The sequence below is a fragment of the Cervus canadensis genome, chromosome 1 (assembly GCF_019320065.1).
Source record: "Cervus canadensis isolate Bull #8, Minnesota chromosome 1, ASM1932006v1, whole genome shotgun sequence".
In the NCBI taxonomy this organism is placed as follows: Eukaryota; Metazoa; Chordata; class Mammalia; order Artiodactyla; family Cervidae; genus Cervus; species Cervus canadensis.
In genome coordinates this window covers 105,008,828-105,028,490 of record NC_057386.1, presented here as the reverse complement: position 1 = coordinate 105,028,490, position 19,663 = coordinate 105,008,828, and the positions used below count along the sequence as shown (strand labels likewise).

The window sequence follows — 19,663 nt, the reverse complement described above, 5'->3', positions numbered from 1 at the left end:
GGGTGCCTTTGCCTTCTCCGGAGGGTACCTTCTGCTGAGCTGATGTTGCTTGTGTGGGGGCCGTGCTGGGAGTGTGTGCTGGTTGCTTGCCTATTTGGCCTCAGATTCCTTCCCTGCCCTTCCCTTGCTCTGTGATCCTCCAAACTATTTGCCAGGATCCCTCACCAACTGAATTATGGTGATGTTTAGCCAGTGGGAGGTACCAGTGAGAGATTGAAATATAAGAAAGAAGTCAGGATATTTTGCTGCCCTCCCTGCTTCCTTTGGTGTCTCAGGCAGTGGGTCCTTTGTCTCCTTGGCTCTTTTCCTGCTAGGCGTTTCTTGACTTGGCTGCAGCTCTCCCCCAGTGACCTCGCTCCTAGGGTCACCAGTTTCTCCCTTTGGCCATTAACCCTGGAAGGAGGAGCATCTTTTCCCATTGATAGTCTCTGACTGCCTCGTCATCTCCCATTTGACCTCTCTGACCCTCCAAAGCCTTGATAACTAGAATTAAACCCCCTTCACAGAATTCCTGTCACAGGCTTGGTTTTCTGACTGCTGACACTAGCACAAACAGCATCCAGAAGAGTGATGCTTTCTAGAGTCTAGTGGGCGGAGCTTCCGGCAGCACCTGGGAACCCGGGGCAGAGATGAGGGACCAGGATGCTAGAACCTGGCTCTGCATGTGTGTTTTGGATGGGATTGTGGTCTTGGTGCTTCTGAGTTTGGCACAGGAGTAAGGTCTCTGTATTTGAAACCGTTCCCTTAAACAAAATATAAGAAGAATTTCTCTTTTTTAACCAGTTTTATTAGGATGTAATTGACATGTGCATGCTAAATGGCTTCGGTCCGACTGTGTGACGCTGTGGACTGTAGCCTGCCAGCCTCCTCTGTCCATGGGATTCTCCAGACAAGAATATTGGAGTGGGTTGTCATGCCCTTCTCCACAGCAGTGTAAAAGTTCAAGGTATAAAACATGATAATTTGACTTGCATACATCATGAAACAATGGCCAGAATAGTTTTACTGAACATCCGTCATCTCATATAGATACAACATTAAAGAAGCAGAATATATATATATACACACACACACACACATATATGTATACACTTCCTTTTGATGAGAACTCTTAGTATTTACTCTCTTAACTTTCATTTATAACATTCAGTAGCGTTAATTATATTTATCATGCTATACCTTACATCCTAGTGTTTATTTATCTTATAACTGGAAGGTTTTTGACTACATTTATTCAATTCTCCTCCCTCAATCCCTGGCAGAAAAATTCTACTTACCTCTGGTTTCACATGGGGATAACCTTGGAAGCTTTATTAGGGAAAAAAATGATATCCATGCACGCCACAGACCATCTGAAGAGAAGAGAGGAAGGTTTTTGAAAAGCACTGGTATTTTGGAACAGCTCACCAAGTTAGTCTGACATGCAGCTGGGGTTGAGGACATTACATAGAATAGTAGAGATTGTGAGTATAAATTCTTTCAGAATGAGGATAACATGGGCCCCAAAACCAGAGAGAAGTGGTAGAGTGAGAATCAGACTACCTTCTCAACTCAGCTAGAACCCCACCTGCTTAGAAGATGCCAGGGCAGCGGGATGCTACAGAGCAAAGCAGCCCCAAGACATGCCACATCTGGTCAGTCTTCTCCCTGTGTCTTTAGCCAAATAAATGAGGAGTTGATCAGAGGTTGTAGGAACACTCACGGAGGTCTCTGAGCCACTGTGGACCACATCACATTCACTTGCGTATCTCAAGTACCAAAGCACATGCCTGGCACAAGAAGGGGGCTTGCTAAGTGTTTGACGGATGGATGAATGGATGGACAGGTTGGGTGGTGAGTGGAGCATGCTCCTATTTTCTATTTGAAAAATAAAACTTTCCTTTATCCCCTCTAGTCCTTTTAGTCTTGGCTGTTCATGCTGCCACAGAGACCCTCAGCTCATCAATTACAGACATTAACTGTAAATTATACTTCTGCATAGTTAATTCAGCCTCTTCATTATGTATTTAGTGGTGCTCAGCAGGCATAAAATTCAATAGCAAGCTTTGGAGCGGATCCAATTTCTGTCTTCTGTGGTATTTGGAAAAGGCGAAGTTTTAGTAGTGGACTTTGGAGCGTGTCTTTCCTGGAAGGACTCCAATGGGCTCTGCTTTTCGCTTCTCTCTTGGAAGGAGTTCAACCCTTCTGGGAAGGCTGATAGCTTCAAACGCTGCATCTCCCCTCCTCTTCAACTAAGTGGGGACTCCTTCTCCCTTCTTGCGTCAAAATGAATTTTAACCTGACTAGTGGAAGGAAAGAAGAGTGTGAATATCAGGGAACCTGGCTTGGGGAGCATCACTCATTCATTATTCATTCACCAAATATTTATTGAGCTTCTCCTGAGGGTCAGCGCCATGATGTATCACAAGGATATCACAGCAAACAGTACAGTGTCCTTGCTCTCGTGGAGTTCACAGTGGAGAAAGGGTAGAGGGGCAGATGGTGAGGGACCCAATGCATATAAATGTAAAAAGCATTGTGTGATGATGTAGATAAAGTGGCTGGCTGAGCCGTGGATAACAGGATGAAGATAGTGATGAGTGAACCTCAGTGATGCCCGGGGAGAAGCAGGTGAAAGGCACTGAGGTGGAGGGAAGCTTGGTGGCTTTGAGTGGAATAAACTAGAGAGAAAATGGTAGAGAAGGAAATTGGTGCAATAGTGAAGAGAGAGGCATTGTATTATCAGGATCTGGGAGACTAAAGTGTTACTGATCCGAGGGCCAGGCTAGAATGGTCCCTCAAAAAACACTTACTCTGGGACTTCCCTGGTGGTCCAGCGGTTAGGAATCCACCTGCCAACACAGGGGACATAGGTTTGAATCTCTGGTCTGGGAAGATCCAACATGCTACAGGACATCTGAGTCCACATGCCACAATTACTGAGCCATCTCTTTAGAGTCTGTACTCCACAATGAAGTGAAGAGTAGCCCCCATTTGCCAAACTAGAGAAAGACTGCATGCAGCTACAAAGACCCAGCAGAGCCAAAATAAATTTAAAAAGCATTTGCTTCGCAATATTTAACTTCCACTAACAAATGAAGCGGATGTGTTTCCAACCTACAAATCCATTGTGCAAACTGTATATATATGTATGTGCGCATATATACACAACTCTGTTTCTCTATCTGTCAATGCATCCAAGGTCTGCCTTAAGCCCGCATTCTACCTGGAGGCAAAAAACTTAATGTGGTTGATTTCAAGTCTGCTAAGGCATTTCAGGTTTAAACTCAAAGATAGTCTTTCAAGGTCTGCCCCATTTTATTCAAAATTGACCCAGGTGGGAAGGATGATGGCTTTGAACTGTGAGGGAACCTTAGGTCTTCTGGCTGATAATCTGGCTGATAGTTTCATCTACAGTGATGCTGTCTGGTGCTGGGATGTGGTCATGGTTCAGTGCTGATGTTCATGAGGTTTCCATGTTTCTGCCTGGTCTCTGAGTGTGTTTTCCATGACATCTTTTCCTGCAAGGTACTAACTTCAGTAACCTTGCCTGGAACCAGGTGAAAATTCCATTGCTTTCATGTACTTCTCAGACCTTAGGAGGCTGGGAAGTGGGGTAGGCTCTTTCTCAGGTCCTCCCTGCCCCTGGCATCTCGAGATAATCCTATTTGACTTCTGCTGTACCCTGCTGGAAACATACACGGAGATGCCAGGGTCCCTTGGGAATCAAGTGAAAGACTTGTATCAGTCAGTGCCATCATGTGTTATCCACTGCTGTGTAACAAACAGTCCCAAATGTACCATCTTGAAACATCTATTATTTCTCAGTAAATGGGAATTTCTGGGCAATTCCTCTGTTGGTTTTTCCTAGGCACTTTTATGGAGCTATATTTATCTGATACAATAGTTTGGGGGTGGGATAACTGGACATCTGTCTCTCCACATGATCTTCTATCTGGGCATCTTCATGGCCTGATTGGACCCAAGGGATGGACTCAGTGCTTTCCCTGTAGAGTAAGGACCACCATGGCAGCACCAGCAAGCCAACCAGGTGCTAAAGAGCCCTAAGAGTCTGCTGGGCAGTGTGTAAGTCCAGGGTTATTCCACGTGCATCTCTGAGGCTCTCTTAGCAGCTGCACTTCCGAAAGTGTAACCTAAATTTAGCTAAAATTTCAGCAGCTTGAGAAATAATATTTCACACATTCCTCATATATTGGGTCCCTGTAAGCCTCAGGTTCCACAGCAAGGAAAAGAGTAGCCAGCAGGAGTGTGTAACCACAACTGAACCTTCAACTGTGTGGCCAAGGGCTCCCTGGAGCCCTAGCGGGAAAGTTCCACACAGTTGGTGTCTAGAAGAACTAGAACCTTCCATGCTCTTTCTCTCCAACTAGCAAGGGCACCACTTGGTCCATTCTTTTATTCGGCTTACCTATGATCCGTCTCACCAACTCATTTCTTTTTTTTTTTAATTTTTTAAAGATTTTTTTTTATGCAGATCATTTTTGACGTCTTTATTGAATTTGTTGCGAATTTGTTGAATTTGTTCCGTTTTATTTTTGGGATTTTGGGCCAAGAAGCATACAGGATCTTAGCTCCCAGACCAGGGACTGAACCCACACCCCTTGCATTGGAAGGTGAAATCTTAACCACTGGACTGCCAGGGAAGTCCGCATTTCTTTTAGTAATCGTGTTAGAGACATTGCTTATGTCTCCAGGGTCAGTGTGAGGGTCATATCCAGAACTTTGATTCCAAAAAACATGTGCTCATGCTCACCCACCATACAAAGAAAGAAAAACAAGTGACAGGATCTAGTCTAGTCAAATTCAAGGACACAGAAGGATCCATACTGGCTGCCTGGGAAAGATGCTTAGACCAGGACCCAGGGACCTCAGAGAAGGTCTTATCCTTGCCCATCTGCTGTGTTCAGCAAATCCCAGGACACATGGCCTTACAAGGACAAAGATATACAAGTCCAGTGAGGCTATTGAACAGGAGAAATACTGTAGCTATAACAAGAGCTCTCATTTGATGGATAGTTGCTATTGTATGTATTCAGCTCTGCACATGTTCTACCTTTTATCCTTGCAACAGCCTCAAAAGGGTGGCTTAAGACAGATCAAGAAACCAATTTTCCTACTGGTGAAGTTAAGGATTCTTCAACTTTGCTGCATATTAGAATCACCTGGGGGTTTCCCTGTGGCTCAGTGGTAAAGAATCCACCTGCAATGCAGGAGACTAGGGAAACACAGGTTCGATCCCTGGATCAGGAAGATCCCCTGAAGGAGGAAATGGAAACCCACTCCAGTATTCTTGCTGCAAAATCCCATGGACAGAGGAGCCTGCAGACTATGTAGTCCATAGGGTCACGAAGAGTCGGACATGACTGAGCATGCATGCGCTGACTGAGAATCGCCTGGGAAGTCCTTAAGAATCCCAGTTCCCAGGTTCTGTTGCAGGCCAATGAAAGAAGATCCTTTGTGTGGGACCCAGACCTTAGAATTGGTTAAAGCCCCTTCGCCAAATAATAACAGATTGTCATCAAAGTTGAGAACTAGTGCGTTTGTTAGTTCACATATGGGCTCATTAATGCCCCATGTCACACCCCTTCTAAAGAGCAGTCAGAATTCACACCCAAGTGTGTCTTCTTTCAGAGTCCATTGTTGAAACACCTGTCCAATACAATTGCTGTGTAGACACTAGGAAGCAAAAAAAATAATATTAATCATAACCATTTAGGAGCAAAATGCTTGGTGATCACAGAGGGAGAGAGCCCTTTTTGGTGGAGCAGTAATGTTCAATCTCGACCACACATTAAAATCACCTGAGCTCTAAAAATACTACCATCTGAATGACATCTCTTGAAATTCTGATTCCATTGGTCCAGGGTAGACCTGGGTATTGTTATTTTTTTTTTATCTCCCTGGATGATCATAACATTCAGCAAAGGTTGAGACCCCTCGTTTTATAGAAAGGGAAGGCTCAGGTTACTTCCTTAGGGTTGCAATTCTCCTTTGAAGCAATGTCATTGCATCAATATGATTTGCAGTATTCTCTTCCCTCATCCTCCCACATTTGCCTGCTCCTATAAATTTTTAGGCTGTAGGGACTGGGGTAGAGAGAAGGGAAAAGAATTTAAGTCTGAGCTCAGTCTAATCCAAGGGTGTCTGGAAACAGGGCAACCTTCAACAGCTTTTCCCCTGCCTCTGCCCTTCATCATTATCCTACATTCTGATTTCTGCCTTGTATGCTAATTGCAGGGAACAGGAATGGAAGAGATGACTCTCTCAATAACAGATCAAATCCTTTCTCACTGTCCTGACATATTGGATTAGGGCATGTTATCTCAGCTCAGCCAATCAGATATCCCCACTCAGCACTTTGAATGTGGGATTAGTGATGCAAAGCACCAAGGACAGTAGAAAATCCATTTTGGCATCAGAAGTGGTGTCCCATCTAGAGATGGTTTTGTCCAAGTTTCTCATTATCTTTCTTATTATCTCATTATCTACTTTCCTTTTCTCCCACCTATTCTCCATGTGTTTTTCCTATGCTTCCTAGTAATTTTGAGACATGTGTTAAGTTCCCTTTTCTTTGTCGGTCAGCCCAAGGTGTTTTCTGTTACTTGGAACTTGCAGCCAAATATACTTCAGCACTATGGAGAGCTCCCAGAGATCATCAGGGCATTCATGTGGATGGTGGGGTCAATGGAACTATCTAATAAAGCCTTTCCCAGAGGGGATGTATGTGTCCTTTACCTTCATGAAATACACATGAAGTAAAATGAATAAAACAAAGCCTGAGCCAAATTATTCTGTTCTCTAGGAGCTGCTTCCCTATAGTAAGGTTGATTTCTTCTTTTTGTTAGTCTCATTTCTTTCTGCAGTCATTAAGCTGTCAAGAGTGGCTGATCAGGCTTTGAAGCTGAAATTCCTTACACCCTATAGTGAGAGGTAAAGTCCTTTTGGCTTCTTAAGATACACCAAGACTTCATTTTCTTACAAGATAGAGTTCAATAACTAAGAGGTTTGGTAAATTGGGTTTCCAGTAGTCCAAACTTTATTGTGACTGTTGGGGGAATTTATTTGTTTTTTAGTAAGAGCTTTTTTTAAGCCAATTTTGAAAATTTCTTTCAAGAGTCACTGTAGTAAATCTACACTATTGATTTTGCAAGTGGTCGTTCTTGGTCATTCTCTGGAGTCAGTTGAATGTTTAAATTTCTCTCTTTATTACTCCAACGATATCATAAGCCCCATATAGGCTGGCATGAAGGGTTCTTGGTTCCTCCAAGGCAAAAGCTTAACAAAAATTTCGGTTGGCTCAGAGAGAGGAGGAAAGCACAGCCACAGACAGAATTGCAGACAGATTTCTTTCCTTGGGCCCATCTGCTAGCAAAATGGATCATACCATGGCATCGTGTCTGACAGGAATAGCTACTGAGTAAATGCACTGTATACAAATCCGAAGAGATTCCAGTTCATGATGAATGGCAGAGAATCAACATCTGTAGTCTGACTTGTTCTCAGGGAACTCCTAGACCAGCCCTGCAGGGGCATGTTGTTTTGTTTTGATTTTTGGCTGTGCTGGGTCTTTTTTGCAGCACACGGGCTCTTGAGTTCTTGGACTCAGTAACTGTGGTATGTAGGCTGCTCTGGTTGTGGCACCTGGGCTGAGTTACCCCCACAGCATATGGGGTCTTAATTCCTGGAGCAGTGACTGAACCTGTGTCCTCTGCACTGGAAGGCAGATTCTTAACCCCTAGACCACCAGGGAAGTTCTTAAAGGGGTATGTTTTAAAGGAGGCTTTAGACCAAATCTAAAGTCACAGAGAATGAACATAGTGTCAAATCCTGCTAAAAACAGGACGAACTCACATTTATTGATGTTTCATCGTGTTAAGTTCTGTTCTAAGTGCCTGAGACATATTTGCTCATTTATTTAATCCTCATCTCAACTCCATGAAAGGGAAAGGATTTGAGTTCCCACTTGCCAACTAAGGGAAAGAGGGTAGAGTTGCCCAAAGTAACCCAGTCAGTAACAGGTGATGCCAGTAACAGGTGACCTTTTGACCTTAAGCTCAAAACATCTGTTTGGCAGGTGACAGCATATGGGTCATGACACTGGCTATGTTCCCCTGCAAGAGTCATGGGTCATCTTCTATGGGTTCTACTCTCTACATCTCGGGTCATGGATTCTATTCTCTCCTTCCCTTTCCCACTTCCTTTCTTTTTTTTTTTTTTTATGATAGTGGAGTGCAGTTTATTACACCGGTGGGCCCGAGGCAGAGTCTCCTCTTAGCCAAGGACCCTGACCAGCATTTGTGAAAATCTTTTATACCCCATGTGTCCAAACCCACTACCCCAATTCCCTTGAGACTTACATAAACAAAGGAAGGGTAAATACAACTACAATAACCCCATCATTCACGTGTTATGTGTTCAAAGAGTCAATAATCAATAAGCCCGCAGTTACATTCCAAATAGTTAATAACTGATAAGCCTGTGCTTACATTCTGATAGATAGTGTCTGGAGGCAGGGGTGATTAGTGTCTGTTTTCTCTTCTTCAAGATTCCCCTGCCCAGAGGGGGGTCTTATCCTTCCATTGTCATTCCCACAGGCGCTAAGCACAGAGTTCAGAGTCCACTGGAGAGGTGGCCGCGCACGATCAGCACAGACAGGCCTGAGATGGAGTCCAGGCCCTATGAATTCCTTCTTCATTCCCCCCTCTTGATGCTCTTAGTTTCCATAACGAGCATCATTTATTGAGATATATTGTACCTTAGCCCTCCTGCCACCCACATGAGAGAATGCTGTCAACCTCTGGGTTACAAAATTCACAAGGCATTGTAGGAAGCAGGGCCCACAAAGCAGTATGATCAAGATTACTATAACAACAGTTCATTAGACATGGCTTTCACTTGATTTTGCATATCCTCCAAGGCAGCAGATACATCTTCAGACAGGTCAGGGATGTACACACCATTCGCCAAAGTCCCTCCTTGGGCTGCTGTGAGTATGTCTAATGCCATCCTATTTTGAATTACTGCCTTCCTCATCTGAATCTGTTCTTCGTTCAAAGCTTGAATGGCTTTACTACTGTCTAAGAGGGCCTGTTTAATGAAATTAGTTAAGGCCTCTACCTTAACCATGATATCCTTTGTCCCTACAGAGGGTATAAACAAGGCAGCAAGATAGTCATACCATTGGAACACAGATCGTGTCCATCTTGCATGCAGATAAGGCAGGTTTACTGGAGGCTGGTGTAGGCCAGGCTTAATTCTGCCATGGGCGAAAGCAAATCCTAATGTGCAACGCCGCACCCACCAACTGGTAACCATGGCCATAAGTTAAGCCCACAGAGCCACTGGGTCCCATTGGGGGCTACCCAGCGGATTCCAGGATTATATTTCCAGTCAGAACCGGGCCACTGAGCAGACTGATTGGGGTGATAGGTAACTTCCAAGATTTGTTTACTTTGTTCAGGGGACAAATAACAATTCTTTTGGGTCTAGGGGATGGTCTCCAAATCCAACTTTCTGTTCTTTTTGTTCCCAGCAAATAGTAGCAGGGGCAAGCAACTGTCCTTTCTCAGGAGTCATCTAGAAATATTCATCCCAGACCTGGTAGTATTGCTCAAGGTACTGGGAGGCCTGTCCCCCTTTTGTAAGGGAGCCCTTTTCCTCTTTAATTCTCATATATGAGGTATAAGCCTTTGTTATCTCCATAAGGCTGGTGTTCATGTTAAATGTAACCCTATGTCCCTGGCCCATTGATGGCTTCTTCTAACACCAGAGGGCAAAGAAAGGTTATGGTTGGTGAGAGAGAGGAAAGTTCCTTTCTGTTGTTAAAGTCCCCATAATGGAGTGACGATATCCACCAGGGGAGTCTGTCTATTACTGACAGGGGCATAGCCCCACGTACCCAAGTTCAGAATTGCATTGGTGAGGCCGAGCAGCAGGAGTCGTTTACCCAGCTCCATCCTGTAGAGGGCTCGTCTGGGACCTAGTTTTCTTCTTCCTCCTCAGAATGATCTTGGTTTCCCGTGGGTCGGTGGGGTCCTTCTGGGTGGTCCACTCGGCGTCCTCCGGGTCAGCGTGGTATGTCTTCTTTGCTCTGGTGTGATGGATCAAGGGACAATACCTGCAACTTTAACTGAGTGCTCAGTTCCCCTGCAGCTGTCCACTACTTACTGACATGAAAGGTCCGGGTGTTGAGAAGCAGAATCCTTCCAGAGGGGCGAGGCGCCTTCCCCCCTCTAGGAGATTCAAGCTACAAAGCCTTGGGGTGGCCTCCAATGAGACCTGTCTCCTCAAAGTGAAGAGTTTCCCGGCCAATGCACCAAATGTTATAGCCACGCTTTCCGGGAAACAAACTCACTCGGAAGGACAATGCAGATAGTGGAGTGCAGTTTATTACACCAGCAGGCCCAAGGCAGAGTCTCCTCTTAGCCAAGGACCCCACTTCCTTTCTTTTTCATTCTTCAATAAAATACTTCTTGGGACTCCCCTGGTGGTCCGGTGGTTAACAATCCACCGTCTAGAGCTGGGGACGTGGGTTCCATCCTTGGTTAGGGAATTAAGATCCCACATGCCATGAGGTAGCTAAGCTCTCTTGCTGCAACTACTGAGCCCATGGGCCACAATTAGAGAGACACCTATAAGCTGCTATGAAAGAGCCCACATGCTAAAACTAAGACCCAATGCTGTCAAAAATAAAAATTAAATTAAATAAATATTTAATAAAATAAATTACTCCTTGGATGCCCAATATTTATATGTCACTGAATCTGCTTTAGCCGTAGTAGTAGTGAGATGGAGGAGAGGAGTGTCTTAAGGACCAATTTCAGCCCCATAGCCAGTTTCGTCACATCCCCTGGATATACACTAAGGGTCCCATTGGCCACAGTTTGGAAATCACCACACTGCATCATATTTTGGTCAGGGGGTCTTCCACCTCAAAGACAGAGATAAGTTAAAGGCACATTGCTAACTCTCCAACATTATTCTCAGTGTAAGCGTTCCTTCAGGGCCACAGTAGGATCTTTGGACAACTGAATTTTGGCCACATGCTGTACTCAAGAAACTGAATTTTGTTGAATAGTCTGTCAAACGACCAACAGCTGTGTCCCCAGCAAGCACAGACAGTGGCCAGCTCTTCTGAAGATAAGGAGATACCAAGGAGGAGTGTTCTTGCTAAGAAGGCAAGGTGAAAATCCCTGAAATGAGAGATGTCTTTAGCCCAGTGAAAGGAGAGGCTGGCGAGAGTGTGCGGGAAGGATGTCTAGAAGTTGAGCAGACCCAGATCCCTGCAGGCCTTACCTGCTGAACCCAGAACACCAAGCGGTCTCCAAGTTTGGAAACACTCCACATTCCAGACACGTCTTGCTCATTTTCCCAGGCAAATAATTCACCCTTTTAAAAAAAAAAAGTTTATTTGTCTGTGCAAAGTCTTAGTTGCGGCACTCAAGATCTTCGGTCTTCCTTTTGACATGTGGGATCTCCAGTTGTGGCATGCAAACTCTTAATTGCAGCATGTAGGATCTAGTTTTCTGATCAGGAATCTAAGCCAGGCCTCCTGCACTGGGAGCTCAGAGTCTTAGCCATAGGACCACCAGGGAAGTCCCAGTAATCACCCTTGATGTTGCACAGACCATGACTTGAGGTTCAAGACACTGGGTTTGTTTTCCCTCCCAAAGGGATAGCCAGCATCTCAGAAACCGCTATCCTCCGGTCCCCTCTTCCAGCCCAGACTACTGGAAGGGAGATTCAGGAGTCCCACCAGGTGCTTTGGTTGGCACAACAACCTTGCTATTAACCTCTCATCCCAGCCGCTGAGCAGGGCTAAGGGTAACAGAGTGAGGAACACACTTTCTGGCTGCTGGGCAAGCTGTGAAGATTGAGTACATGCATCCTTAGCTGATGATCATCCTCAGCAAAGGGGCGGGTCCTCCACCACTCTTGACAGTGGTACCAGCACATGCTTGAGATACAGTGTTACCATCTTTGGTGTTTCTTTCTTGATGTGCCATGGAAAACCCCCCTCAAGTCACCTGAAAGCCCAAGGCATGCCCAGTAGCTGCCAGCTGAGAAAAATGCTAACTATTGTCCCACCACTTACAACAATATTCAGCCCAGAGGCCAAGAGCACTGGGGGTACCTCAGCCTGGCGTCAGGGCTTTCCAGGTAACTCAGTGGCAAAGAATTCACCTGCCAGTGCAGGAAACCCAGGTTCCATCCCAGGGTCAGGAAGATCCCCTGGAGAAAGAAGTGGCTACCCACTTTGGTATTCTTGCCTGGGAAATCCCATGGACAGAGAAGCCTGGTGAGCTATAGTCCATGGAGTCACAAAAAAGTCAGAAAAATCTCCCTGGCCCACCCTACAAACCCAGCTATATGCCTGGTATACCCTTCTTTCTTGTTTCCACCAATATTGATTCTTTTGATTCAGTGGCTCCAGAAAACCTCTCCCATTTTCCCTTCTCTAACCTCCTAAAACAAGGGCTGGCAAACTTTTCCAGTAAAGGTCCAGATAATGAATACTTTAGGCTCCTAAGGATATATGTTACCTGACATACTTACTCAATCATGTGCTTATAACACAAAAACAGCCAGAGACAAAACACAAACCAGTAGGCAGGGCTGTGTTCCAAAGAAGCTATTTGCAAAAAAACAGACAGCAGGCTGGATTTGGCTGACAGACCACAGTTTGCCCATCTCTGCCCAGGAGAAACTCTTCTGTTGTCTTGTAATTCAACTCCCCAGCTGAATTAGAGGAGAATGTTGTTGAGATCACAGAGCTGGGAATTGGAAGACGTGGTTCGCTCTCAGTCTTATTCTAACTCGTGTACGACTCTTTGCAACCTCATGGACTGGAGCATGCCAGCGTCCTCTGTCTTCCACTATCTCCCAGATTCATGTAGGTGGCTCAGTGGTAAAGAATCCTCCTGCCAATGCAGGAAACATGGGTTTGATCCCTGGATCAGGAAGAACTCCTGGAGAAGGAAATGGCAACCCACTCCAATAATTTTGCCTGGAAAATCCCATGGACAGAGTAAACATTTTGAGTAAAGGGCCAGACAATGAATGTTTTAGGCTTTAGCCTGGTGGGCTATAGTCCATGGGGTCACAAAAGGGTCAAACACAGCAACTAAAACAAAAACAACAACAATGGAGACCAGGTAATGGATCTAAAATAATTAAATCTATGGGAGATGCTGCATTCAGCTTTTTCCGCCTCTAACTAGCTGTATGGTTGTGCACAAGTGATTTATGCTACTTGGGCCTTCATTTTGTCGTGTGAAAAATAAGATCTTTGTACTGTCGGCCATTTCCGAAGCATCAGAATTGCTTGGACAAGCTTGCTAAAAATACATATGAAAGAAAAAAGTGAAAGTGTTAGTCCCTCAGTCATGTCCATCTCTTTGCAACTCCATAGACTGTAGCCTGCCAGGCTCCTCTGTTCATAGAAATTCCCAGGCAAGAATACTGGAGTGGGTAGCCATTCCCTTCTCCAGGAGATCTTCTTGACTCAGGGCTCAAACTCTGGTCTCCTGCATTGCAGGTAGATCCTGAACCACCAGGGAAGCCATGTCAAGTCCCTGGTGCTATGCCTGAAAGGCATTTTCCTTGTCCTTATATTCTAGTTATAATTGTGAGGGAGTGAGCCAAAGGGATTGAAAAGATTTCCACTGAACAAAGTCAATTTAAAGCTCTTTTCCTTTGCTCTCTTCCAGAAGCAGCAGTTTATTCAATGAGGTCGTGCAGATGAACTTTGAAATCGCCAGCTTCAGCAGCCTCTCGGGGAGCCAGCCCATCACCTGGCAAGTGGAATACCCACGGAGGGGGACCACGGACATCGCGGTGTCAGAGATCTTCATCAGCCAGAAGGACCTGGTTGGCATCGTGCCCTTGGCCATGGTAAGATTTTTGTGAGCATGGATGCACCTGCGTTCAGCTGTCTGATTGCACCTTGGCGGCCTTCTTAGCTTTCCCAGGATGTTGGATGCAATTGTTTTATGGGATGTTTGCATTCAAAGTTTTCCATCTTCCTACCCCCTTGGAAGTTGCTGCTTTTCATTAATCCAGCCTTTTTCAACTTCAGCTAATTTTATACTTGCTTTATGACATTTGCCATTTCCCTGTGCCAGATGTATAGTGTTTACTTACTTTTTCTTCTCAAAGTCTACACCAGTTCTTTTTATTTCTGTTCCCCTTTTATAAGGAAACTTTAAGCCACTACTTTTATTATTAGGATGAGTGTGGTTTGCTGCTGCTGTAAAACCACCCCCAAATCTTGGGTTCCTCATGCAACCTAGGTTGTTCTTGCCTATACCACATGGCTTAGATGATAGGGGGCTCTGTTCCAGGCAGTCCCTCTGGGATCTAGGCTGATGGATATGTCATCATCTTGCAGCTAAAATGTCAGAAACAACATGGCCTTCTTGGAGGCAGAGACAGAGGAACAGTCCGAGTCACATGCAAGCTCTTTTAAGCAATGGCCAACAAATTACAAGTGATACTTTTACACACATCCTTGGATAGGAGGAGTCCCCTGGGCCCCATCAGATTTCAAGAGGGCTGGGAAACATAGGTGCAGAGGAAAAGTTAGATGACTACCCTGGCCTCTGTCTCATTGCACAAGAAATCAACATGTAATTGACACAGATAGAACACAGCACAAATACAGTACATTCAAATCCCTATTGCCAACTTCCCTGTACAGCTGGAAATGAGGAAGGGAGAGAGAGAATGGTAAGGAGCTAGATGGATCACTCACCCACGTCTGCCAAGCCCTGAAACTATTCTCAAGAGCCATTCCTAGGCTTGTGCACAAGTGTTAAGACCCCCTTTTAGGAGATGTAAAGAGGATGGCATTTCAAAGGCATGGGGAAAGTGTTCTGAAGTGTAGCTACAACTGTTTTTGCCAGAATTCACTTTCACAGACATGGAGCCTAGTGTGGATGTTCAAAAACTAATTTCTGTTCAGCTTTGGTGGCTCAGAGAGTAAAGAATCTGCCTGCCATGTGTGAGACCCTTGACCGTCCCTGGGTTGAGAAGATCCCCTGGAGAAGGAAATGGCAATCCACTCCATTATTCTTGCCTGGAGAATTCCACGGACAGAGGAGGCTGATAGGCTACGGTCCATGTGGTTTCAAAGAGTCGGACACGACTGAGCAAGTAATTGCATTAGAAATTGGAATGAGCAGGCTTTATTGACACCAGGTTAATAAATATATCAATTAGAATTCTTTGAGTTACATGTGACAGAAAAGCCAACTCAAATTGGCTTAAGCATGATGAATTCACCAGCTCAGGTAACTTAAAAAGTCTAGAGAAGTGTTTCTCAGAAGTTAACCTGCATATAGGTCACCTGACGATTCTCCTCAGATGCAAATTCTCATTTAGGAGGTCAGGGTTGGGTATTTTGTTAAAGCTCCTAAGTTATGCCAGTGCTTCTGGTCAGTGGAGCACAGGTTGAGTATCAAATATGGAGTGTGTGTGTGAGTGTGTGTGTGCAAATGATGTCATCATGGAAAGTGGCTCCTTGTCACCTCTCAGCTTTGTGCTCTTCTTGGCTAGAATCAGTGTCCAAGAGACTCTGTCCCTAAGGTGGCCCCTGGTAGTGCCATGCTGATATATTCACAACATCATATCCAACAGGAAAAGAGTGAAAACTCATCGCCAATCACTCAAGCAAATTCTTAGGACTGGCTCTGATTGGAACTGATTAGCTGGCTTGGGTCATGTATCCAACCTGGTTAGCCAATCCTGGAAGCCAAACAAAATGTGATACTCTCATTGGCCTGGCCTGGGGAACACACACACACCCCCGCCCCCACCGCCCCCTGAAGCATGTTTGGAATCAGACTAAGAGCTGGTAGGCATGGGGCATGACGGGAAAATCTAATCCCACTAAAAGGAGGAATGGATGCTAGTCAGACATACCCATAGGAGGTATTCTCTGCCACAGACTTCTCTTGACTTTTCATGTCCTAGAAAAGGCCTCAACAATCTATAGCCCATGGGCTAAATTCAGTTTCTGCCTGTTTTTGTGCATCACGCAAGCTAGGAATGACTTTTTCATTTTCAAATAGCTACATTCTAAATGGTTATATAAGTAGTTTGTTAATATACTCAGTTTTGCCTCTTAGCTCACAAACCCTAAAATGGTTTCTGTCTAGCCCTTTAGAGAGAAGATTTGCAGCCCTATGTTAACATAAATTATAGCCTATAAGTGCCTAGTTTTTACTCTATTTCAAAAAGATAAAACATCCAGATACTGTGAAAAGTAAAGTCATTATTAGGCTATGAGATATTATTTTGGCCACAAGAAACCTCTCTTTGAAGCAAGGTGTTACTATTGTTGTTATTGTGATTTTGTAATACCTTTAAGGTAAAATGAAATGATGACTTACACACCCAGAATCCTATTGTTTGCAAATAGCTGTAAAAGAATTAAAACTGGGTGCATCCAAGTGATCACAGAGTGACTGACCACACAGAGTTCAGAGTTCTGATGGCTGGATTTGAACTCATGTGATGTCATCATTTTTCTTCCCCTCAAATGTACAATTTAACCTCAACTCTGCAAAGAGATGTGGATAATTAGGAACCGTATTAGCAAGAGGACTATAATAGCATCAGTTTGGAGGAATTTCTGTTCTCTTATTTTCTGTGTTTTCAAAGTTTATTCTAGAACAAGCTTTAGTACATTAATAGGCAGCTGAAATAGAAATTTTTATTTGGAAGAAAGTAGCAAATTAAACTGCAGCTTGACTGGAATATAAGACATTAAAAAAAAAAAAAACTGAATAAGAGGCAAATCTTTAGGCCACCTTTAGCAGCCAGTGAGGCAATGGGTTGGTCTTTGAAAAAAATGAATTCCCCCAATTGTTGCTCATTTTAAAGAAAAGCAAACTGCAGAAAGGCAAAATAGATGATTACTGAATCAGAAATGGGCCCCTTTGGGGAAGTTCTCTTGGAATCAGGCCTTCCCAAGCCCCTTCCTAAACCCAGGAGAAAAGCCATGAGTCCACTGATGAGATTCTTAGTGACCTTCTGTCTCACTTAGCAGCAGCTTCTAACTCCCCGTGAATAAATGAGATGGAAGGAGCAGAGGACAGGGCCCTCAACTCTCTAGCAGACTGATCCTTCCGGGAAGGAGCCCCCTGAATCACACTGCCCACCCCTTGCAGCATCCTAAGTCCAGAACTTGGCCCTGCAAAGCCTTCTTTTGTCCACCCCACTGTCACTTACTTACTCAGCGATGTGACCCTCTCTGTGCGGGGGGCAGGAAAGCTTCTGGGTCCAGTTCCATGGGCTTAGGGTTGTCTAGTTGAGACCCCATGAGCAGAGGCCAGGCGCAGACCTCCTATGGCAGTTTCTGCAACTTGGCAGCAGACATGTGGAGATGCTGGTCTCTTTTCAGGATAAAGAGATGCAGAATCCACTTGACCTCACCCTGAGCTCTTATAATGTGCAGACATTGGGTGTACATTGCAGTCCATCCTGAGGAGTCAGCAGTAAACAGACAGGTCTTTCACTCGGAGGACTGACACTCAGTGGGGCTTGTGGGGTGAGAGGGCCAACAGACAGCAAATAAGAAGCTATTTCTTAAGTGCTAAGACCAGTCATGAGAAGATGAATGGCGATATATGAAGATACATGAAGACAAATAAGACTGGACAAGGGGATGGTGTGTAACCATTTCCCAGTTCTGTTCACATCTCAAAGTTTCTCCCTGCAGTTTACTTAAAAATACAAAGCCAGGAGTTTCTCCCAGCCATCCAATGGTTAGGGCTAGGCGCTTTCACTGCCGGGACCCAGGTTCAATCCCAGGTCGGGGAACTAAGATCCCACAAGCTGTGTGGTGCAGCCAAAAAACAAAATATGTAAATTTTACAAACATATAAAGTTAAATTTTATGCCAGCAAGAGCAGGAGCCTCTAATTTTGGCAGGTGTCAGAAGAGGCCCTTTGTTCCAGGACCCAACTGACTTTATCCTGGATTGACTTTCCTGAGAAGTGGCAAGATATACTAAGAATTTTTAAGAATTTCAAATGATTATCATTTTCTACCTTTGCAAACTTAGGATGAAATATTCCCTGACCCCTGAAACATGGTGAGAACTTAGGGTTTTTTTCTTCTATCAAGCTTTCAAAATTCCTGGAATGTGCCCATATCTCTCTGCATAAAATCAAATTTAAAATAAAGTGGCTATCACTTGGGCTGTTTAAAGGAGAAATTGCTACTTGTTCTCGGGCCCGCAAAGTGATGATCTTAATCCTCACCTCTCCAGGGTGTCACGGAGATTCATTAAGGTTTGAGAGATGCTTGGAGCTGCAGGGTGGAAAGCGCAGCAGGAAAGAATTGTGGGGAAAGAGATAGCAGGGTCTGCCCCCCTCTTCTGCCCTGCTCCGCTCTGCTCCAGACCCTAGGTGCTGACCTGTGTGGATCACAGCTCCAGCCTCCCTTGCCCTCCGGCTTCTGGTGGGGTTTTTAGCCAGTGGGAGGTGTTGATGCCCTAACCCCCTTCCACTCCCATCCCATCCTGTGTCTATGAAGATGATCTTATTTTGAAGTAGCGTCTTTGCATGTGTGATTAAGCTAAAATGAAGTCCAAGGGAATTTCCTGGTGGTCCAGTGGTTAGGACTCAGTGCTTTTCACTGCAGGGTCCCAAGTTCAATCCCTGGTCAGGGAACTAAGATCCATTCAAGCCACGTGATATGGCTAAAAAAATTTTTTTCTTATTTGAAAAATGAGGTCCAAAATCCAGTGACTGATGTCCTTACAAGGAGAGCTAGATTTGGACATCTGGAGGAGACCACGGGGAAGAAGGCCATTTGAGGACAGTGACAGAGCTCAGAGGGAGGCATGTACAAACCAAGGAAAACAAAAACTGCCACCAACCTACAGAGTCTAGAACAGATGCAAGGAAGGTTCTCTCCTAGTGCCTTCAGATGGAGGCTGGCCCTACAGACAGCTTGATTTTGCACTTCCGGACTGCAGAATCCCAGGAGAATTTCTGTGGTTTTAAGCCGCCCAGTTTGCGGTACTTTGTTACGGTAGCTCTGGAACACTGATGCAGTGCTGTCCTTCCCCCTCTTGCCCTGTCCCTAATCCCTGCCTTCCCTCTGGCTGCACATCTACCAGGGGCACAGTCCTCTCTGCATACAGCTCTGTCCTATCTGATTCTTCGCTCTCTGAGTAACTGGGCTGCTTACCCCAGGCTCCCAGCTGGGATGGGCATCTGGGTGTTCCACCATCCCTGGATGTTTCCTTTGATCCTGCCCACAGCTCTGTCATCACACACTCTCCAGTTCTACTCCATTGGGTAGACCATCTGTTTTCAGCCAGGATGCTGAGGGATGCGGAGGATTAGGGTTAGGGATACGTGCTCTAGACTCTCCTTCCCAGAGGATACTCAGCGATTATCCTCAGTCTGTGAAGGAACAATTTAGGTATCTCACTGGGGTATCTGAACTCCATGGTTGGACTTCTCCACCCAGCAGCATCACATAGTTACTTCTCTGCATCCTTTGCCGTTGCTAAATTCAGAGAACTGGACATGGGGAATGGAGTGTGCATTTGCTAGCCTGTGGCTTTGCAGAAATGCTTTTGGTCCCCCTTGTCAACCTACAAGTGATGGATGACTTAACCGTGTTCTGAGGTCCATGGGGAAGCGTA

The 19,663-nt window shown here is 45.0% G+C and overlaps 1 protein-coding gene across 1 annotated transcript in view; it reads left to right on the top strand.

Moving 5' to 3' along the window:
- TMEM132C (transmembrane protein 132C) overlaps positions 1-19,663 on the top strand; it is a 452,167-nt gene that overhangs the window by 346,541 nt on the left and 85,963 nt on the right. The window contains exon 4 of the mRNA XM_043489026.1: positions 13,710-13,893. Coding sequence (XP_043344961.1) covers positions 13,710-13,893 — 184 coding nt within the window. The remainder of the gene's footprint in view (positions 1-13,709; positions 13,894-19,663) is intronic.